General features: G+C 46.8%; 1 protein-coding gene across 1 annotated transcript in view; it reads left to right on the top strand.

The window, feature by feature from the left end:
- The window catches only part of IPO8 (importin 8), an 882,901-nt gene that overhangs the window by 586,577 nt on the left and 273,561 nt on the right, over positions 1-22,763 (top strand). The window contains 1 exon segment of the mRNA XM_030214557.1: positions 14,558-14,624. Within this exon segment, the coding sequence (XP_030070417.1) occupies positions 14,558-14,624 (67 nt within the window).

Here is a 22,763-nt window from a genome sequence, read left to right on the forward strand (position 1 = left end):
TCTCCTTTCTTCCTCAAAATGTACCACCTGTTCCTCTGATCCCATTCCCACCCACCTTCTTAATGCCATCTCTCCTGCTCTTATTCCTTTTATCTGTCACATTCTCAACCTCTCACTTTCCACTGCGACTGTCCCTGCTGCCTTTAAACATGCTGTGGTCACACCTCCTTAAGAAGCCTTCACTCGACCCTACTTGTCCCTCTAATTACCGACCCATCTCCCTCCTTCCTTTTCTCTCCAAATTACTTGAGCGTGCTGTTCACCGCCGCTGCCCTGATTTTCTCTCCTCACATGCTATTCTTGACCCACTACAATCTGGTTTTCGCCCTCTCCACTCAACCGAAACTGCGCTTACTAAAGTCTCCAATGACCTATTACTGGCTAAATCCAGAGGTCAATATTCCATCCTCATTCTTCTTGATCTTTCCGCTGCTTTTGACACTGTCGATCACAGCATACTTCTCAATACCCTGTCCTCACTTGGATTCCAGGGCTCTGTCCTTTCCTGGTTCTCTTCCTACCTCTCCCTCCGCACCTTTAGTGTTCACTGTGGTGGATCCTCTTCTACTTCTATCCCTCTGCCTGTCGGCGTACCTCAGGGTTCTGTTCTTGGTCCCCTCCTCTTTTCTATCTACACTTCTTCCCTTGGTTCATTAATCTCATCCCATGGCTTTTCCTACCATCTCTATGCTGATGACTCCCAAATCTACCTTTCTACCCCTGATATCTCACCTTGCATCCAAACCAAAGTTTCAGCGTGCTTGTCTGACATTGCTGTCTGGATGTCTCAACACCACCTGAAATTAAATATGACCAAAACCGAGCTTCTCATTTTCCCCCCAAACCCACCTCCCTGCTCCCCCCGTTTTCTATTTCTGTTGATGGCTCTCTCATTCTCCCTGTCTCCTCAGCTCGAAACCTTGGGGTCATCTTTGACTCTTCTCTCTCCTTCTCTGCTCATATCCAGCAGATTGCCAAGACCTGTCGTTTCTTTCTTTACAACATCCGTAAAATCCGCCCCTTTCTTTCCGAGCACTCTACCAAAACCCTCATCCACACCCTTGTCACCTCTCGTTTAGACTACTCCAATCTGCTTCTTGCTGGCCTCCCACTTAGTCACCTCTCCCCTCTCCAGTCGGTTCAAAACTCTGCTGCCCGTCTCATCTTCCGCCAGGGTCGCTTTACTCATACTACCCCTCTCCTCAAGACCCTTCACTGGCTCCCTATCCGTTTTCGCATCCTGTTCAAACTTCTTCTACTAACCTATAAATGTACTCACTCTGCTGCTCCCCAGTATCTCTCCACACTCGTCCATCCCTACACCCCTTCCCGTGCACTCCGCTCCATGGATAAATCCTTCTTATCTGTTCCCTTCTCCACTACTGCCAACTCCAGACTTCGCGCCTTTTGTCTCGCTGCACCCTACGCCTGGAATAAACTTCCTGAGCCCCTACGTCTTGCCCCATCCTTGGCCACCTTTAAATCTAGACTGAAAGCCCACCTCTTTAACATTGCTTTTGACTCGTAACCACTTGTAACCACTCGCCTCTACCTACCCTCCTCTCTTCCTTCCCGTTCACATTAATTGATTTGATTTGCTTACTTTATTTATTTTTTGTCTATTAGATTGTAAGCTCCTTGAGCAGGGACTGTCTTTCTTCTATGTTTGTGCAGCGCTGTGTATGCTTTGTAGCGCTATAGAAATGCTAAATAGTAGTAGTAGTAGTGGCGTAGCTACGTGGGGCCTGAGGGGGCCCGGGCCCCCGTAGATTTGGCCCTGGCCCCCTGCTCCACGATCCCCTTCAACCCCCCTCCCGCCACCAACTCTCCCCCGCCGTTGCCGCCCGCCCCGTCGCCACAAATGATACCTTTTTTGAAGAGAGACTTCCTTCCGCGCTCGAGTAGCGCCTTTCTTCAACAAAGTTCCGGCAATCAGCCGTTTCCGCGCTCGAGTAGCGCCTTTCTTCAACAAAGTTCCGGCGTCGTCGAAACAGCTGATCGCCGGAACTTTGTTGAAAAAAGGCGCTACTCGAGCGTGGAAGGAAGTTTCAAAAAAGGTATCATTTGCGGCGACGGCAGGGGGGAGTTGGTGGCGGGAGGAGGGTTGAAGGGGATCATGGGCAGGCCGGCAGGGGGAGGTCCAATGTGGCGGCGGCGGCAGCTCGGTGGGGGGGGGCGGCGAAAAAGTGCCCCCCCCACCTCGGGCTCTGGTCCCCCCCCCCCCCCCCCCCCCCTCCCGGCGAGGTCTGGCTACGCCCCTGGATCGAAGTATCAAGGACGTGTGCTCTACTAAAGTGCTACTTGTGACGGAACCGGGGCGGACACTGCCTCTGGTGTTACAGATGTTTGCAGACTTTGGTCAATTATCTGGTTGAACGTCTCGAAATCTGAGGCGTTATCGATTAACTAGCGGGTTGACACTTTAGGGGCTGATTTCCCGCTGAAAGAGGCAGCAGGCTCCGTTAAGTATTTGGGTACTTATATACCCGCTGATATGAGCAAGTTGTATAAGCTAAATGTGTCTCCACTCCTGCAGAAATCTGTGGATTGCTTGCGGTTATAGTCAGGGCTGCCTTTGGCCCTTTCAGGCACAATTTTTCTGTATAACATGCTTATTGTGCCCAGATGGTTATATCAGTTGCAGAAACTGCCTTTGTGGTTGAGAGAGGCGGATTTGCAGAAGTTGTATAAGGCATTACGGATATTCCTGTGGAAGGGTAAGAGGGCTAGGATTCCTTTATCCTTTATTAGGAGCTTAGCCTAGAATGGGTGGCAGAGCTGGTGGTTGGGAGGTGGGGCTAGTGCTGGGCAGACTTATACGGTCTGTGTTGGGGCTGGTGGTTGGGAGGCGGGACTAGTGCTGGGCAGACTTATACGGTCTGTGCCGGGGCTGGTGGTTGGGCGGCGGGGATAGTGCTGGGCAGACTTATACGGTCTGTGCCAGAGCTGGTGGTGGGAGGCGGGGTTGGTGGTTGGGAGGCGGGGATAGGGCTGGACAGACTTATACGGTCTGTGCCCTGAAGAGGACAGTACAAATAAAAAAGTAGCACATATGAATTTATCTTCTTGGGTAGACTGGATGGACCGTGCAGGTCTTTTTCTGCCGTCATCTACTATGTTACTCATGATGCCTTGGTCGAAGGCTGGGATGGGGCTTTTGGATCTGAGACAGTACAACTTAGGCTGTGGAACGAGACACGTTAGGGATTGGTTTTTGGGTACATCGGGGTTTACACCCTGGGAAGTGGAGGCTAGGTTTCTGCACCCCCTGTCGGCCTCATATATGCTACATGCTCGAGCAGCACACTTGGTCGAGGCTTATGGGAGACATGTGATCTGGAGGTATATGAGGAATGTTTGGAGGGCTCTGTGTACCACTTTACGGGGTTTTAGATATGTTTCCCCGTTTTTGACTTTGAAGGGGAATCCTGACTTCCCTCCTGGCATGGGGAGTGGAGGACACTTTGGGGAAGAGAGGGGAAGGAATGTACGTTGGGTAGGAGATCTGCTGGATGTGGAGGGTAAAGTGCTTCCGTTCTCTACCTTGTGAGAGAGGTACGAGCTGGTGGACTCTGATATTTTTATGTTTTTGCAGATGAGGCATTATATTTCCTCCTTGCCTGTGACCCACCTTGGGGCTTCTTTTGCTCAGCAGGTTACGGTATGTCTGAGGTTGGAAGACCAGGAACAGCCGCGCCTCTGTCAATACGTAAAAGCCCTTTATGAAGTTCGACCTGACCTATTTCTACAGAATGTGGCGGAGGTGTGGTCGGGGGAACTGAAGAGCAGTGTTTCAGTAGCAGTGCTTCAAACCTTTCTCAATAATATTGCCAAAACATCTATAAATATGCTTCATGGAGAACATGAATATACATTTTTATTACGAACCTATATTGCTCCATGGAGGGCTTTTAAAGCCCGGTTTGCTGAATCAGGCAGATGTCCCAAATGTGGGCAAGATGGGGCTACACTAGGCCATATGTTCTGGACTTGTGCAAGGACTCAAATTTTTTGGGAAGGGGTGAGGAGATTTTTGTCCCGGTGACTCAGGAGGAAGATTCTGCTCCAACCTGTGGGCTTACTATTCCAGGATGGGACACAATTGCAGGTGGAGTCGGACGCACAGCGCCTTTTTTTTTGGCAAAGACCTTACTCTTGGCTAGAAAGGTCATTCTTGCTCAATGGCAGATGCACAGAGTTCCCCAGTTATCAATGTGGCGTTCACTGTTGTTTGATATGGCACTTTTCTAGCGTAAGTTAGTGGGTAACAGACCTGAATCTCAGTGGAAACTTTTCCAGGATGTTTGGGAACCTTATTGGTCTATGCTTACACACAAGGAGCATAGCCTGCTCTTGAATGTATAAGGGGCAGGTTGGTTGGGCTATCTAAAATATTAAGTGACCACTTTGTATTCTGATATCTATGGGCTTAATACAGTACTTTGTACAAATTAAGGTGTTAGACCTGATGTATGTAGCTTCCTCCTATGTTTAACATGTTTTTCTGTTTTGGTTGGGGGAGTGGGAGGGTGAGGGAGGTTAGGGTGGTATACATGAAAAATGTGATGGAGGTCTCATGTGTTTTGACTAATTGCCAGATAATGGCTTATGTTAAATATAAATAATGGTGATGTGGTATGAGAGATACAATGATTAATGCTTTTTGCTGGTATGTCTATTGATATGGACAGTGTTTTTCTCTGTAACGATGATAACTCCAAATAAAGATGATGTTAAAAAAAAAATCGTCCGTAGTACCTGAAGATAGGAGAGGGTGGCCAGTGTAATGCCGATTTTTAAAAAGGTTTCCTGGGTGTTCCGGAAAATTACAGACTAGTACGCCTGACGTTGGTGCCGGATAAAATAGTGGGAAATTACGGAACACATACATAAACATAGTTTAATGGGACAGAGTCTGCATGGGTTTAGCCAAGGGAATTCTTGTCACACCTATCTGCTTCTTTTCTTTGAAGGCACGAATAAACCATGGATAAAAGTGAGCTGCTTGATGTAGTGTATCTAGATTTCCAGAAAGCTTTTGATACAATGCCTTATCCTTTCAACACAATATAATAAGATTAGTCATACCAATATTAATACCTTAAACTATACTCTTCCTGTTTCGGACACCTTGAAACTTCTGGGAGTTACACTTGATCGAAATCTCACATTAGAAACTCATACGAAGAATGTAATAAAGAAAATTTTCCACACAATGTGGAAACTCAAAAGAGTAAAACCTTTCTTCCCAAGGGAGTATTCCGTAATCTGGTGCAATCTATGGTGTTAAGTCATCTGGACTACTGCAATTCCATCTATGCTGGATGTAAAGCTCAAATTATTAAGAAACTCTAAACAACCCAAAACACTGCAGCCAGACTTATATTTGGAAAAACGAAATATGAAAGTGCCAAACCCCTCAGAGAAAAATTACATTGGCTCCCACTAAAAGATCGAACTACGTTCAAGACCTGTACCCTGGTTCATAAAATTATTTATGGTGAGGCCCCGATATATATGTCAGACCTTATAGACCTACCAACAAGGAATACAAAAAGAGCATCACGTACATTCTTGAATCTCCACTACCCGAGCTGCAAATGACTTAAATATAAATCTATATATGCATCAAGTTTCTCCTACATCTGCACGCAACTATGGAATACATTACCAAGGGCTATAAAAACAACGCATGATTTGGCAACCTTCCAGAAACTACTAAAGACTAACCTGTTCAAGGATACTTATCATAAGGATCCTTCTCAAACGAACTGGCATCAAACTCCTACTAGAACAAGTTAACATTGAACTCTTTTTATTGGTTTCTTTATTACATTGTCATTATTGAACGTTACACACTACCCTTGTTCCTAAATAACTGAAACGAATTGTATATATATTTTCTCTAAGTTGTACTACATTTTCAGTTCTTGAAATACAACAACATTCTGTAATTCTCATTCAGGAAATGGTGATCACCATTACGGCTTATTGTAAGCCACATTGAGCCTGCAAAGAGGTGGGAAAATGTGGGATACAAATATAGCAAATAAATAAAGTTCTTCATGAGAGACTCCTGAGAAAATTAAGGAGTGGATTAGGTGTTGGCTAATGGACAGAAAACAGAGAGTAGGGTTAAATGGTCACTTCTCTCAATGGTGGAGGGTGAATATTAGAGTGCCACAGGGATCTATACTGGTACCAGTGATATTTAACATATTTATAAATGATCCGGAAATCAGAACAACGAGTGAAGTGATTAAATTTGCAGATGGCACAAAATTATTCAAGGCTGTTAAAACACATGCAGACTGTGAAAAATTGCAGGAAGACTTTAGGAAATAGGAAGACTGGGCATATGAAATTTAATATGGACAAATGCAAAGTGATGCACATTGGAAAGAATAATCCAAGTCATAGTTACCTGATGCCAAGGCCCATCTTGGGGATTAGCAAAGAAGAAAAAGATCTAGGCATCATTATAGGTAATACGCTGAAATCTTCTTCCCAGTTTCCTGCAGCAGCCAAAAAAGCAAGCAGGATGCTAGAAATGATTAGGAAAGGGATGTTGAATAAGACCGAAAATACTATAATGCCTTTCTATCCATTCCATGGTGTGACTTTACCTTGAGTATTGTGTTCAGTTCTGGTCACCATATCTCAAAAAAGGTATAGCAGAATTAGAAAAGGTTCAAAGGTGAACCACCAAAATGGTAAAGGGATGGAACCTCTCATATGAGGATAGGCTGAAGTGGTTAGGGCTCTTCAGCTTGGAAAAGAAACGGATGAGGGGAGACACGATTGAGGTGTACAAAATTCTGAGTTGTGTACAACAAGTAGAAGTGAATCCATTTTTTACTACTTCCAAAATTACAAAGACTAGGGGACACTCAAGGAAGTGGCAATATTTTTAAAACCAATAGGAGGAATTATTTTTTCACTCAACGAATAGTTAAGCTCTGGAACTCATTGCCGGAGGATGTAGTAACAGCCAGAGGTGTAGCCAGGCTTTGACATCGGGGGAGCAGACTTTTGTAAAATTAGCACCAGTGTGAGACTTGAAGGGCTGGGAGAGAGGGAACGGTTCAAATCCTCATAGGCATATGTGTGATCAGTGGAAAATCTGTTTGCTCAGACTTGTTATGTGAATATTCCATCACCGTTTCATTACTGCTACCAAGTATTACATATTAAGGTCAGTTGCTTTAGGCATATCCTAAGGGTGGTAACCCAAGTTTGCTTGGGATAATGTGGGATATAAATATTTTTTTAAAAATCCTTTATCCTCCACCTTTTAGGACACTACCTATCCAGCAGGATGGTGATGGCACAAGGAAAGCAAGTTTGGTCCAGTGAAGACTAACTCAAAATAACCTGTTCCTTAGCTGGGCTCTAGTATATTGAAAATACGACCATACTATGCCTCTATGGTTATGTTCCACTAATAAATGATTAACTGGCTTTCTTGAAAGGATTATACAACATTTGGATGCATGACTAGGAACAAAAACAAACTTATTTATTCAATATCACAATTCCTCATCTACAGCCACAAAACCTGAGCTGCTTTTATTATCGACCAGATAGAAGAGATAACGTGTTTTCAGTTTTGGCACAGTATAAGTCATAACAAGAACAAAATATAAGAAAGCCAATGGGCTGAATTAGGGGCTTATAGCTCATTTAGTTATGTTTAAAGAAAATAAATCTGCATGAATCAAAATATTTTATTTTGAGTTATAAAACCACTTGTCCGTGAAATTTGCTCAAAACAGAATAATCTATGTATCTAAAATGTAACCGTCTACAAAACATGAAGTGAAGATGTGATTCCATGAGCCCCAATGAAAGGAGAGTTTAATTTTACTTCCATTTAATTTCAATATATTCCATTATCTTTATAACAGCATCAAGAAACAGGATATCCTCCCTGAAATCTTGTAATTAGCAGAAAATACAAAGTTTTTAACTGCTGTTTCTATCAGCTACACATTTTTTAAAGATGTAGTGATATTTAATTTTTATTTCATATAATGGGCTACAGGGCCAGTCTTAACAATTGCAGGGCCCTGTGCAGACCACTTCAGTGGGCCTCCCCCCCCACGGCCCCTTGTCTAGCCCCGCACCACCTAGCTCTTCCTCCTGTTCGCAATAATTTTTGTAATTATTTTTTTTATTTATGAAATTACAAATAAAGACATATGAGTCCACCTCTCGACACCCTCATCAAGGACATGGTTCGTCGCAGTCGAGACGGGCCCGGTTGCGGTCTGAGCTGAGAGAGCTCATGTCCGACACCAAGGAGGAGGCCTCGTGGGGGGAGGAGGAGGACCCCAGATATTTCTCCTCTTAGGAGTCTGTGGGCCTTCCCTCTGACCCCACACCTTCACCAGAGAGGAAGCTCTCGCCCCCTGAGAGCCTCTCCTTCGCCTCTTTTGTTCGGGACATGTCTATCAGCATTCCCTTCCCAGTGGTTACTGTGGATGAGCCGAGGGCAGAGATGCTCGAAGTCCTCGACTATCCATCACCACCTAGAGAGTCTTCCACGGTACCGTTGCACAATGTCCTCAAAGAGACACTGCTTTGGAACTGGTTAAAGCCATTATCTAATCCCACCATTCCCAAGAAAGCGGAGTCCCAATACAGAATCCACTCAGAAACAGAGTTGATGCGGCCTCAACTGCCTCATGACTCAGCGGTCGTTCGAGGGATACCGCCTCGGCGCCCCCTGGGCGGGAGTCTCGCACTCTGGACTCGTTTGGGAGGAAGGCCTACCAGTCTTCCATGCTCGTGACCAGAATACAATCATACCAGCTCTACACGATCATCCACATGCAGAACAATGTGCGGCAACTGGCGGACCTGGTTGACAAGCTCCCCCCGGAGCAGTCCAGGCCTTTTCAGGAGGTGGTCAGGCAGCTGAAGGCGTGCAGAAAATTCCTGTCCAGGGGTATCTATAACACCTGTGATGTGGCATCCAGAACTGCGGCCCAAAGTATAGTGATGCGCAGACTCTCCTGGCTGCGTGCCTCTGACCTGGACAACCGCACCCAGCAGCGGCTGGCGGATGTCCCTTGCAGGGGGGATAACATTTTCAGCGAGAAGGTCGAGCAGTTGGTGGACCAACTACACCAGCAGGAAACGGCTCTCGACAAGCTCTCCCACCGGGCGCCTTCAGCATCCACCTCCGCAGGTGGATGTTTTTCCCGGGCCCGGCAGGCTGCACCCTATGCCTACAGCAAGCGTAGGTACACCCAGCCGGCCCGAAGGCCTCCTCAGGCACAGGGACAGTCCCAGCGTGCTCATTCCCATCAACAGCGTGCGCCTAAGCAGCCCCCTGTGCCTCCACAGCAAAAGCAGGGGTCGAACTTTTGACTGGATCCATGGGAACATAGCCGCCATCAAAGTAGCCATTCCGGACGGCCTGCCGGTCGGGGGGAGGTTGAAAGTTTTTCACCAAAGGTGGCCTCTCATAACCTCCGACCAATGGGTTCTCCAAATAGTGCGGTGCGGATACACCCTGAATTTGTGTCAGGTTCTCAGGTTCAGAGCCCGCGGGGCTGGGCTCTGGAGCAAACATGAGCCCTTGGGCTGCTGACGAGGAGCGACAACAGCAGGCAAAACCCACCAACCAACACTGGGTAAGCACACCGGCAGGGACTGCAGGCACTGCCCAGCGAACCGGAACACATGGACTGGAATCCCCCGGACTGGGGAACACAGGACTGGAACACTGGACTGCAATCCTCCGGACTGGAACACACACCGGACCGGAACACACTGGACTGGAGCACACCAGACTGGAACACACACCGGACCGGAACACCCTGGACTGGAGCACACTGGACTGGTCCCCCGGACTGGAGGACACAGGACTGGAACACGGGACTGGAGCACACTGGACTGGTCCACACAGCTTCACCTGCACTTAGCTACTAAGCCCCCCAAGAGTTGAGCTCCTGGGTTCGAGTAGCCGACTGGACGACACAGGGACCAGGACTAGAACAAGCTGTAACTGAAGTGCACCAAACTCCTAAAGTGACCAAAAGTGTTCCTAAGCCCAGCACCAACAGAAAAGCTCCCAAGCCCTCCACTAACAGCAGTGCTCCCTACAGAAACTAACAGGGGTGCCCTTACGCCCTACACTAACAGAAGTGCAGGGAAACCACAAGGGAAAAGGAAGGGAAGACAAATGCCAGACCTAACACTGGTACTTCCTAAGCACCAAGCTACAGCAGCTAACCACAGGTCATGAGGAAAAGCGGGGCAAGCACAAGGAAACAAGCAGGAAAGCCAAATACCCCAACACCAAAAGGTGCTTCCTAAACACTTACTAACAAGGGAGCTCCCAGCACCAAACTCCAGCACTGCACTAACAGCAGTGCTACACACCGTAGAAAAAGGGAAAGCAGAGAAGCCAAAGGGAAAGACAGGGAAGTCAAACACACACGTCACAAGTGCACACTGACTGCACTAAACTAACCTGGACCTAAAGCAAGTAGCCAGAAGCAAACGTTGCGAAGGCCCTGAAGGAAAGAACCCACTTCCTTATCAAGGCCCTCCCTGATGATGTCACACTCCCTAGACCCTGGCAACAGCACACTAACCCAGAGAGCACACTGAAAACCATAGAGGCCCAACCCACACCAATGCAACACCGTGAAACACTTGAAGCCAGTACACCCAAAGAGAGTTAGAGCAACTCAGACTACCCACACAGGTGCAGTATAGTGAAACAATTAGAGCCCTGCTGCTGGAAGCTGCCAGCACAGAGAGACAGAGCCAGCTCAGAAAGGACAGACAAAGAAACAGAAGCCAGCTAAGAAGCTGACTCCCAGGAAAGAGGTAAGTTTGAGAGGGGTTCAGACCCCAATCATAACAATTTGGTCTCCACCCCACCAGATTGTCCACCGGGAGCTCAATCCTTCAGCTCCCAACACAAGCAGGTACTTGCAGAGGAACTCTCTGCCCTTCTCAGCGCCAATGCGGTCGAGCCCATGCCACCCGGGCAGGGATTCTATTCCAGGTACTTTCCTTGTGGAGAAGAAAACAGGGGAGATGCGCCCCATCCTAGACCTGAGAGGCCTGAACAAGTATCTGGTGCGAGAAAAGTTCAGGATGCTTTTCTTGGGCACCCTTCTACCCATGATTCATAAAGACGATTGGCTATGTTCCCTGGATTTAAAGGATGCTTATACTCACATCCCGATACTGCCAGCCCACAGACAGTATCTCAGATTCCGTCTGGGAACACGTCACTTTCAGTATTGTGTGCTGCCCTTTCGGCTCGCCTCTGCACCACGGGTGTTCACGCAGTGTCTCGTGGTGGTTGCGGCGTACTTACACAAGCTGGGGGTGCACGTGTTCCCGTATCTCGACGATTGGCTGGTGAAGAGCACCTCAGAGGCAGGAGCTCTTCGGTCCATGCAGTGCACTTTTCAACTTCTGGAGCTGCTGGGGTTTGTGATAAATTACCCGGCGTCCCATCTCCAGCCAGTCCAATCTCTGGAATTCATAGGAGCTCTGCTGAATTCACAGACGGCTCAGGCCTATATTCCCGAGGCGAGAGCTCAGAATCTTCTGTCCCTTGCTTCCCAGAACAGAGCGTCTCAGCAGATTACAGCTCGACAGATGTTGAGACTCCTGGGCCATATGGCCTCTACAGTCCATGTCACTCCCATGGCTCGACTTCACATGAGATCAGCTCAATGGACCCTAGCTTCCCAGTGGTGCCAAGCCACCGGGAATCTAGAAGATGTCATCCGCCTGTCCATCAGTTGCCGCAATTCGCTTCACTGGTAGACAATTCGGACCAATTTGAACCTGGGACGCCCATTCCAAATTCCTCAGCCCACAAAAGTGCTGACGACGGATTCATCTCGCCTGGGGTGGGGAGCTCATGTCAATGTGTTCCACACCCAGGGGGTGTGGTTCCCCCAGGAGCAAGATCTTCAGATCAACCTCCTGGAGCTCCGAGCGGTCTGGAACTCACTGAAGGCCTTCAGGGATCGGCTGTCCTACCAAATTATCCAAATTCGGACAGACAATCAGGTTGCAATGTATTACATCAACAAGCAGGGGGGCACCGGATCTCGCTCTCTGTGTCAGGAAGCCGTCAGGCTGTGGCGTTGGGCACGCCAGTATGGCATGCTTCTCCAAGCCACATACCTTGCAGGCGTAAACAACAGTCTGGCCAACAGGCTGAGCAGATTCAAGCAACCGCATGAGTGGTCGCTCCATTCCAGAGTGGTATGCAAGATCTTCCGAGAGTGGGATACTCCCTCGGTAGACCTTTTCGCCTCCCAGACCAATCACAAGCTGCCTCAGTTCTGTTCCAGATTCAGGCACACGACAGACTTGCGTCGGATGCCTTTCTCCTCCATTTGGGGACGGGCCTCCTGTACGCTTTTCCTCCCATACCTTTGGTGGGGAAGACCTTACTGAAGCTCAAGCAAGACCGCGGCACCATGATTCTGATCGCGCCCTTTTGGCCCCGTCAGAACTGGTTCCCTCTTCTTCTGGAGTTGTCCTCCGAAGAACCGTGGAGATTGAAGTGTTTTCCGACTCTCATTTTGCAGAATGACAGAGTGCTTCTGCACCCCAATCTTCAGTCTCTGGCTCTCACGGTCTGGATGTTGAGGGCGTAGATTTTGCTTCATTGGGTCTGTCTGAGGGAGTCTCCTGTGTCTTGCTTGCCTCTAGAAAGGATTCCACTAAAAAGAGTTACTTTTTCAAGTGGAAGAGGTTTGTCGTTTGGTGTGAGAGCAAGGCCGTAGAACATCTTTCTTGTCCTGCACAGAACCTGCTTGAATACCTTCTACACTTATCAGAGTCTGGTCTCAAGATCAACTCAGTAAGGAATCACGTTAGTGCAATTAGTGCTTACCATTATCGTGTAGAGGGTAAAGTCATCTCTGGAGAGCCTTTAGTCGTTCGATTCATGAGAGGCTTGCTTTTGTCAAGCCCCCTGTCAAGCCTCCTGCAGTGTCATGGGATCTCAACGTCGTCCTCACCAGCTGATGAAACCTCCTTTTGAGCCACTGAATTCATGCCATCTGAAGTACTTGACCTGGAAGGTCATTTTCTTGGTGGCAGTTACTTCAGCTCGTAGAGTCAGTGAGCTTCAAGCCCTGGTAGCCCATGCTCCGTATACTAAATTTCATCATAACAGAGTAGTCCTCCGCACTGACCCTAAGTTCCTGCCAAATGTGGTGTCGGAGTTCCATCTTAACCAGTCAATTGTCTTGCCAACATTCTTTCCCAGACCGCATACCCGCCTTGCTGAACATCAGTTGCACACATTGGACTGCAAGCGAGCCTTGGCCTTCTATCTGGAGCGGACACAGCCCCACAGACAGTCCGCCCAATTGTTTGTTTCTTTCGACCCCAATAGGAAGGGGGTCGCTGTCGGGAAACGCATCATCTCCAATTGGCTAGCAGATTGCATTTCCTCACTTATGCCCAGGCTGGGCTGGCTCTTGAGGGTCATGTCACGGCTCATAGTGTTAGAGCCATGGCAGCGTCAGTGGCCCACTTGAAGTCAGCCACTATTGAAGAGATTTGCAAGGCTGCAATGTGGTCATCTGTCCACACATTCACATCACATTACTGCCTCCAGCAGGATACCCAACGCGACAGTCGGTTCGGGCAGTTGGTGCTGCAGAATCTGTTTGGGGTTTGAATCAAACTCCACCCTCCAGGAACCGACTTTATTCTGTTCAGGCTGCACTCTCAGTTAGTTGTTCTTCGTAGGTCAATTTCTGTTATGCCCTCGCCGTTGCGAGGTTCAGTTGACCTGGTTTCTTGTTTGAGTGAGCCTGAGAGGTAGGGATACCCAGTCATGAGAACAAGCAGCCTGCTTGTCCTCGGAGGAAAGCGAATGATACATACCTGTAGCAGGTGTTCTCCGAGGACAGCAGGCTGATTGTCTCACCTACCCTCCCTCCTCCCCTTTGGAGTTGTGTTTTTTCCTCAATTCTTTGCTTGTCATTCAACTGAGCGGGAACGGTCGCGCACGGGCGTGAAGACGGCCGCACATGCGCCGTGGGCGTGCCCTGCGTGCGGGACCTCCTGCGAGATTTTTACTCCTGTTTGAGGGACTGCCGTGGACGTCAACCCAGTCGTGAGAACAATCAGCCTGCTGTCCTCGGAGAACACCTGCTACAGGTATGTATCATTCGCTATAGAGTATGATGTAGCTGGGCGTTTTGCCTGCTGAATGTTGAAGAAGTTTCTTTCTTTAATATTGTTGTCATTGATGAGAACTCCAGTAAAGATAATTTTCAAAAAAAAAGTGGTAATTAGAAAAAGTAATTCTGGTTTTCAGTACTCTAAACTATACAGAAAAATATGTGTATATATGTCGAACACGGTAATAGATGTTAAAAATTGGGGGCGGGGGGGGGGGGAGGTTGAACTCCTTGTGTGCTAAGGAAGCAGTGAACAGAACAGATTAAAATCAGCCTCTGACTAGTTATACATTACAAAGTTCTTGTGCTGTCATTTTATGTGCTTTATTTAATTTTTTTTTAAGTTTCTTAAATGGCTTTTATTTCAGATAACTCAGGAACTGGAAGGCATCTGTTTACAGATCATTGGCCTTGTTCTACAGAAACATGTAATAGGTATTTTTAAAATTTATTTATATTTTTGGATTATTTACATCCTTTTTGAAGGAATTCACTCAAGGCGGTGTACAGTAAGTATAGATCACACATGAGCAATAAGCAATTCCAGCAGTAAAAATATTCAACTAACAATACAAAGTATGGCATGGTATACTACTTGCAACATCAGCACAATACATAATGGAACATTATAATTGATGTTGTAACATATAGATGGGTAAGAAAGTAGGAAGAGTTAGAAAGTAAGGTGATTTGAAGAAGTTGCACGAGGTCAGAGAGATAGTTCAATATATCTCAGCTAGGGTAGGATGTGAGTAAACATGTTGCTCTGCAGTATGTGCAACCCGAGCCATTCCTTGTGTGTGTGAGTGAGACTAACAAGTTAGTTACTTCTTCCATTAAAGGCCTGGTTGAGGAGCCAAGCTTTCACCTGAAGTAGAAATAGTCTTGTGTTAAGCAGAGCCTTTCAGGCAATGCATTCCAGAGTGTGGGGCTACTCCGGAGAAGGCTCGCTTGCGGGTATGACATTGTGTAATGTCTTTTGGAGAGGGTGTGGTTAGTAAAAGTCCTTGGGAGAACCGTGGTTGCTAAAATGTGGAATACAGATGTTACAAATAAATAAATACTGATTTTTTTGTTTAATGATCAACATAATGTGTCACGTTCCCTGTCTATGCAGAGTATAGGTACCAAGAGGATCGGACGGCCATCTTGGTTTTGGGCTTGTTCCAGGTTTGGGTGGCCATCTTAGTAGGGGACAGCTTAAGTTATGGCAGCCATCTTTGGAGTAGGGCAGCTTCAGGAAGGAAGCCCATATTTGGGTGTAGGGTGTCCCCGATGGGGGCAGCCATCTTGATTTCAGCTGTGCTAGTTTGGGCCTAATTTCTACACTATTTAAGACTCTGCCCTCAGTCCTTCTGTGCTTCAGCTTCTACTCAGTTTGCTGATTAGTTGCAGTGCTTTTGGATCTGCTACTGACCGCTGCCTGGTATCGACCTCTGCCTGTCCCTAGTTCTGCTACTGACCGCTGCCTGGTACCACCTCTGCCTGTTCCTGGATCTGCTACTGACCACTGCCTAGTACTGACCTCTGCCTGTTCCTGGATCTGCTATTGTCTGCTGCCTGGTACTGACCACTGCCTGTCCCTGGATCTCCTGTTCTCTGCTGCCTGGTCTAACCCTGTGGACTTTGTGTTGGACTTTGTTCTCTCTGCTGTTGGCTACCCGCACTCAGGGGCTTAACCCCTGGGGAACGGTGGGAGACACAGGAGGAACTCGGGGTTTTGACCGATAGCCCGGTGAGGGGTTTCCCTCATCGAGTACAAGGGCTCACCTCTCCTTGCAGAAAGCATTACAGAAAGCCGAAGCCATGAGCTCGTCAGACAAAACCGAGCTTACCGAACTCGCTCGGATTGTACAGCAGCAGCAGGGTCAGTTGAATCAGTTATCCACCGCACTCAGAATGTCTGTTCCCAGCTACAGACGATGTAGGCGACCCGTGCCGTCGCTTCGCCTCCTCCAGAGCCGACGGGACCTCCCAGAGGGTTCCGTCTTCCTGACCTGCCACATTTTGATGGCACCCCCACCGCCTGCCGGGGATTCGTCAACCAGTGTCGAATGTTGTTTGACCTGCAACCATGAGCCTTCCCCTTCGATCAAGTCAAGGTCACATACATGATGACTCTTTTGTCAGGACCAGCCCTAGCATGGGCCCACCCCTCTGTGGGAACAGAGGGATCCGGTTTGTCCAATTTCAAACGAATTTTCTACGCCAATTTAGAATGGCATTCGATGTGCCCGGAAGACACCTCATCCACAGCCGGGGAGCTGCTTGTGTGTACAGCAGGGCTCCGACTTCAGGGTGTACGCGATCCGATTCCGGACACCTTGCGGCCAAACTGGGCTGGAATCAGGAGGTGCTGACCGCCATATTTTGGCAGGGATTGAGTAGCCGCATCAAGGATGAACTAGCCGGACGGGAAGTACGACATCTCTAGATGCGGTGATCTCCTTATGCACCCAGGTAGATGTCCGGTTCCAAGAGCGAGCTCGAGACGGGTGGGGCAGTGCTCTGGGTCAAGATTCTCCTCAAAACCGCTAGGACCGGCAGGTCCTGAAAAAGGTACCGGAACATCCGGCGGAGAATCGGAAGAACCCGATCACGGCTCACCGAGAAGGAGCGACTGTTTTGCCGTAGGAACTGACTCTGTTTTTTACTGCGGTGAGTCTGGCCATATGGTAGGCCAGTGTCCTAACAAGTGGGAACGACCAGGCCCAGGATCACTGAGGCGGGTGGCCCTGGGTCATGTATCTTCTGAGCCTGAACAAAGCTCTCCGCCAGCGAAGAGGCTGGTGGTGGTTCCCCTGACCTTACAATTTCAGGACTTTTCAATATCTACCTCTGCATTGATTGATTCCGGAGCGGGGGGAACTTAATCACCGTGGAACTTTTGACTAAACTTGGGAAATCCCTGTATGACCTGGTAAATCACCGCTGCAGGTAACCTCGGTCCAAGGGATGCCTTGCCCCATGCTATCACCCAGGTCACCAAACCCCTACAAATGCGGTTGGGGTGAGTCACACGGAAACCATTCACTCTATGTTCTGCCCCAGGCCATTCACCCGGTGATCCTGGGCATGCCCTGGCTACGCCAAACATATGCCACAGATTAATGGAGGACGGGGGATGTGGCCAGTTGGAGTCCTCAGTGTCATAGGACCTGCTCGAATCCGTGGTTCCAACCAGGTGGTAAGGTGGAGGTGGCCACCAGGGAAGTGAGGGCCAATTGTTCCGGGCTTCCTACAGAAGATAGAGTGTTCCAGGACATTTTGATGCCCGGGAAGCAGAGATCCTTCCTCCCAATCGTCATTGATTGTGCCATCGATCTGGTGCCTGGAATACTCTGCTCCGGGGACGGTTGTACACCTTATCTCGTGGAGAGTCAGACGCGATGCGTCATTATATCCTGGAGAATCTGATTAAGGATTCATTCGACCCTCGTCCTCGCCGGCTGGCGAGGGATTCTTTTTTGGACAAGAAGGATGGATCATTACGGCCAGCATAGATTATCGGGATTAAATGCCATCACCCTGTAAGAATAGATACCCTTGCCCCTCATCCGGAGCTCTTTGACCGGATCAAGGGGCCAGCATTTTTCTCGAAATGGACTTACGTGGTGCTTATAATTTAGTACGAATCCGGCCGAGATGAATGGAAGATGGCCTTCAACACGCACGAAGGGCACTCTTCGAATATTGGTCATGCCGTTCGGCCTTTGTAATGCCCCGGCCGTCTTCCAGGACTTTGTGAACTCATTTTCCCAAGACCTATTATACACATCTGTCATAGTAATCTGGATGATATCTCGTCTTTTCCTCCTCATTTCAGGAACATGTGACGCATATACATACAGTACTTCAACGGCTGCGAGACAATCATCTCTTTGCGAAGCTTGAGAAATGTGTGTTCAATCAGCGCAATATTCCCTTTTAGGCTATATCCTTTCAGTGACTGGATTACGGATGGACCCCAGGAAGCGTCCAAGCCATTCAAGATTGGCCACGACCCCAGGGATTGCGAGCGCTCCAGCGGTTCCTGGGGTTTGCTAACTATTACCGACAACCTGGAATGCTTTGCCGAGACTCCTGAAGAGACACTAGATCATCAAACATTTAAAAAAATACTAAAAACTTATTTGTTCAATAAGCCTACCCCACAGTCTACAATGCTCTTTAAAACCCTTTTTCCATTTTGTTTGTTTTCCCGCTTTTACCTTCTTTCTGCTTCCTTTGTTGCTCCTGTATTCCCATCCGTATTCTCTTATTTCAGCTGCTTCTGTACTTGTATTTGACACTTTTTTCTGGAACAATTTTATCCTGTTGTATTGTGTAATTTTCTAGTAACTTTGTTAGCCACATTGAGCCCACATAAGCTGGGAAAATATGGGATACAAGTGAACCAAATAAATAAATAAATTTATACACCAATACTCAGTGGTAGCAGCTCCCCTTACCGCCTTAACTAAGAAAGGTGCTAACGTGAGGGAGTGGTCTCCGCAAGCCATCGAGGCCTTTGAGATCCTCAAGAAGGCCTTTCTGTCCGCTCGGTTCTCCACAGCCCAGCAACAGTAGGGACTATATTGCGAACTTGGACTTTGGACCTATGCATTGCTGTTTTATTGGGTTTGTATTGCTGTTTTAATACCTTGTTTTAATGACTTTAAATCCCTAAATGCTTAAATGCTTTATATACATCACACAGCAGGATACTGTACTACCCAGCCACTTCCCTAGCTCCATCCTGAATTACATTGCATAACACTACGGACTGTACACATACACGCTGAACTACAAGACGGACTATAAACCCAACCAATCACCTCTGTTTTGCACTAAGGTCAATATGAATACTAACAAACTACTCCTAATCATCTATTGTCTCTACCTAATTCACCACACATTGACCACCCCTCTCGCAGACAATAATCTACCCCAAGGCACACAAACCATGCACACAACCCAATTACAGTACATCTAACCAAAAGATTAAAAAATGGAATGGACAACCTACCACCTATGGAAACAATCAACAGAAAGGGAAGAAGGGACAAAACAAAAGACCAAGAAAACAGACAACTACTAAAATTATCACATCCCCGACTCCAATTGAGCCCCATCGACTAATACAATAGGCCTATATAAATGCCAGATCTACAGTTAACAAAACTACGACAATAACTGACTGGATCACAACAGACAATCTCGATTTTCTACTTATAAGCGAAACCTGGATTCATGACCTCAAAGACCCCATAATCTTTAGAACTATGCCCTCCAGGGTACAAAATCACCCATTGGACAAGGAACGGAAGAGAGGAGGAGGCATAGCTATAATCTATAGATCCCAATTCACCCTCACAACAACATCCGAATCCATACTCCCCCAACTTGAAATTGGCTTCAATCAGAATCAACCACCCAACCCTACAGGACCACCTAAACCTTATCCTATTCTACAGACCACAGGCAATTGACAAGATTGCCAAACACACTTATGGATTTCATATCGAATACATGTGTCTCTACCCAAAACATTCTTATAGCAGGCGACATCAACCTCCACCTTGAGGACACTAACTCAACATACGTATGTGAATGCAAAGACTTCCCTTCAACTAAGGGAGTTTCAGTGGCCAATATGCAACCCACCCATATTAAAGGACACACACTAGAGATAATTACATACAAATTCTCACATGAACTAAATCTCACACTAAAAGATACAAAATGGACAGCCATACCATGGTCCGATCATTACAAAGCGAACCTTCCTTCAATGGCGAACAAAATACTCAAAACACAAACAAGAACAACCAACCTACACCACGAGAGGCAAATAGACCCAATAATATTTTGGCAACAATTCTATGACGACGAATGGACAACACCAACAGATTCACCCAATTTCTCTATGATTGGGACAAACAGATGCAGATCCACATTAGCCAACATAGCACACTCCAAACCAAAACCTCACATAGAAAAAAACTCAATACCATGGTTTAATGAAGAACTGAAAGAACTAAAAACACAAGTCAGAAGACTAGAGCAAGCATGGAATAAGAAAAAAGATAACTCGGCCACTCAACGAATGGAAGCAATTACAAAGAAAATACAAATACACCATCAGACAGACTAAAAGATCATATTATAAAACTAAAAGCGGACCAGGCTACAAGGATACACATAAACTCTTCCAACTCGTAAATAATCTACTAAATACCACAACGGTTACTTCCAACAACATAGATACCCATCAGCCAAATGCCCTTGCGAATTACTTCAAAGAGAAAATTATAAGCTACAATCTATGATACCTAGCAACACAACTGATTACGTAAACCTCCTTGAGTGTTTAGACCCAATACATGGGGAATATCCAGCAGACCGATCATGGACTAACCGACTCACTATCGATCGAAAACATCTCTCAATCACTCAAAAGATACGCCAAGTCGCAGTGCAAATTAGCCAATCTGTCTTAGTATCTTATAAGATCTGGCCCTCAACAATTCATAACAGAACTCACGAGAAACCTGAACTACATGCTACAAATGGCCTCTTCCCAAGGATAAAGGAATTCTACTCACCCCTTTACCTAAAGACGCAAAGAAAGTTCAAATGATTAACCAACTATCGCCCAGTAGCATCTATCCCACTGATAACCAAACTTATGGAAGGCGTAGTGACGAAACAGCTCACTAACTGCCTAAATAAATACTCAATTCTGCACGAATCTCAATCAGGATTTCGATCGAACTACAGCACAGAAACAGTACTAATAACTCTAATGAATAAATTTAAACAAACACTTGCAACTGGCACTAACATCCTCTCTTACAATTTGACATGTGCCAGTGCCTTTGACATGGTCAACCATGGAATATTACTACAATCCTGGACATACTTTGGAGTTGGAGGGTGAACGTTCTTAAATGGTTTTAGAGGATTCCTGACAACAAGATCATACCCAGTAAGAACTAACGCAGCGATATCAGCCCCATGGGCTACCTGAATGCGGAGTTCCCCAAGGATCCCCCTCTCACCAACCTTCTTCAGCCTAATGATGATACTCCTAGCAAGCTACTACCCAATTCAAAATCTCAACCCGTACATTTATGCAGACGATGTCACGATTACATCCCCATTCAAACATGACCTAAAGGAAATCACCAAAGAAATCAAACCAAAGCTTCCAAATCTGCACTCTGGGCGGATGCATTCAGCTTAAATCAACGCAGAAAAAACACAATGCCTTTTACTCACTCACAAACAACACAAATAAATTCCCCACCATAACCACCCCAAACTTCTCCCTCCCCGTCTCAAACAATCTGAAAATTCTGGGAGTTACCATTGGATCGAAATCTCACACTTGAAAATCACGGAAGAATTACAACTAAGAAAATGTTCTACTCCATGTGGAAACTCAAAAGAGTAAAACCTTACTTCCCAAGGGCCATTTTTTGGAACCTGGTACAATCAATGGTACTAAGTCACCTGGACTACTGCAATGCACTCTACGCTGGCTGTAAAGAAACAGATCATCAAGAAACTCCAAACAGCCCAGAATACCGCAGCAGACTCATATTTGGAAGGACAAAATATGAAAGTGCTAAACCCTTAAGAGAGAAATTACACTGGCTCCCACTTAAGGAACGTATCGCGTTCAAGATCTGCATGACTGTTCATAAAATCATTTACGGAGATGACCCGACCTACATGCTAGATCTCGTGGACCTGCCACCCAGAAACACTAAAAGATCTTCTCGCACCTTTCTTAACCTACACTTCCCCAGCTGTAAAGGATTAAAATATAAACTAATACACGCGACCAGCTTCTCCTACATGAGCACGCAGCTGTGGAATGGACTACCAACACACTTGAAAACAATCAACGAATTAACTAACTTCCGCAAATCTTTGAAAACCTATCTCTTTAACCAGGCCTACCACAATAACTCATAACTAACTACAACACAACACCTACCTTTATTCAGAATGTCTTGTTCTATAACTGCTTGACCAGATCCGCTTGTTTTACCTGATTTCTTTGTAATACCAACTGTACTCTTTACCCTGATATGGCGATGCCATAACAGGTCTTTGTAAGCCACATTGAGCCTGCAAATAGGTGGGAAAATGTGGGCTACAAGTGCAATAAATAAATAAAATAAAATCCCCAGCGACCTTTTATTTTGGAGGTGGACGCCTCAGCCTTGGAGCGGGGGGGCACTCCTGTCACAGACTTCGGAGGCCGGGAAGAGGCATCCGTGCTTCTTCTTTCCAAGAAATTCACAGCGGCCGAACGGAATTATACCGTGGGAGATCGTGAGCTATTAGCCCTCAAGCTGGCTTTGGAAGAGTGGCCAGTACCTCTTGGAGGGGGCAGTCCATCCGATCTCTGTCATTACCGACCACAAAAATCTACTCTATCTTGCAAGACCCAAAAAGACTTAACCCCCGACAAGCTCGATGGTCCCTGTTTTTTGCTTGATTCAATTTTCAGCTCAGCTTTCGCCCTGACGTGAAGAATGTCCAGGCAGATGCATTGTCCCGAGCCTTCGACCCACCAGA

Source organism: Microcaecilia unicolor, chromosome 9 (assembly GCF_901765095.1).
Source record: "Microcaecilia unicolor chromosome 9, aMicUni1.1, whole genome shotgun sequence".
NCBI classification, from domain to species: Eukaryota; Metazoa; Chordata; class Amphibia; order Gymnophiona; family Siphonopidae; genus Microcaecilia; species Microcaecilia unicolor.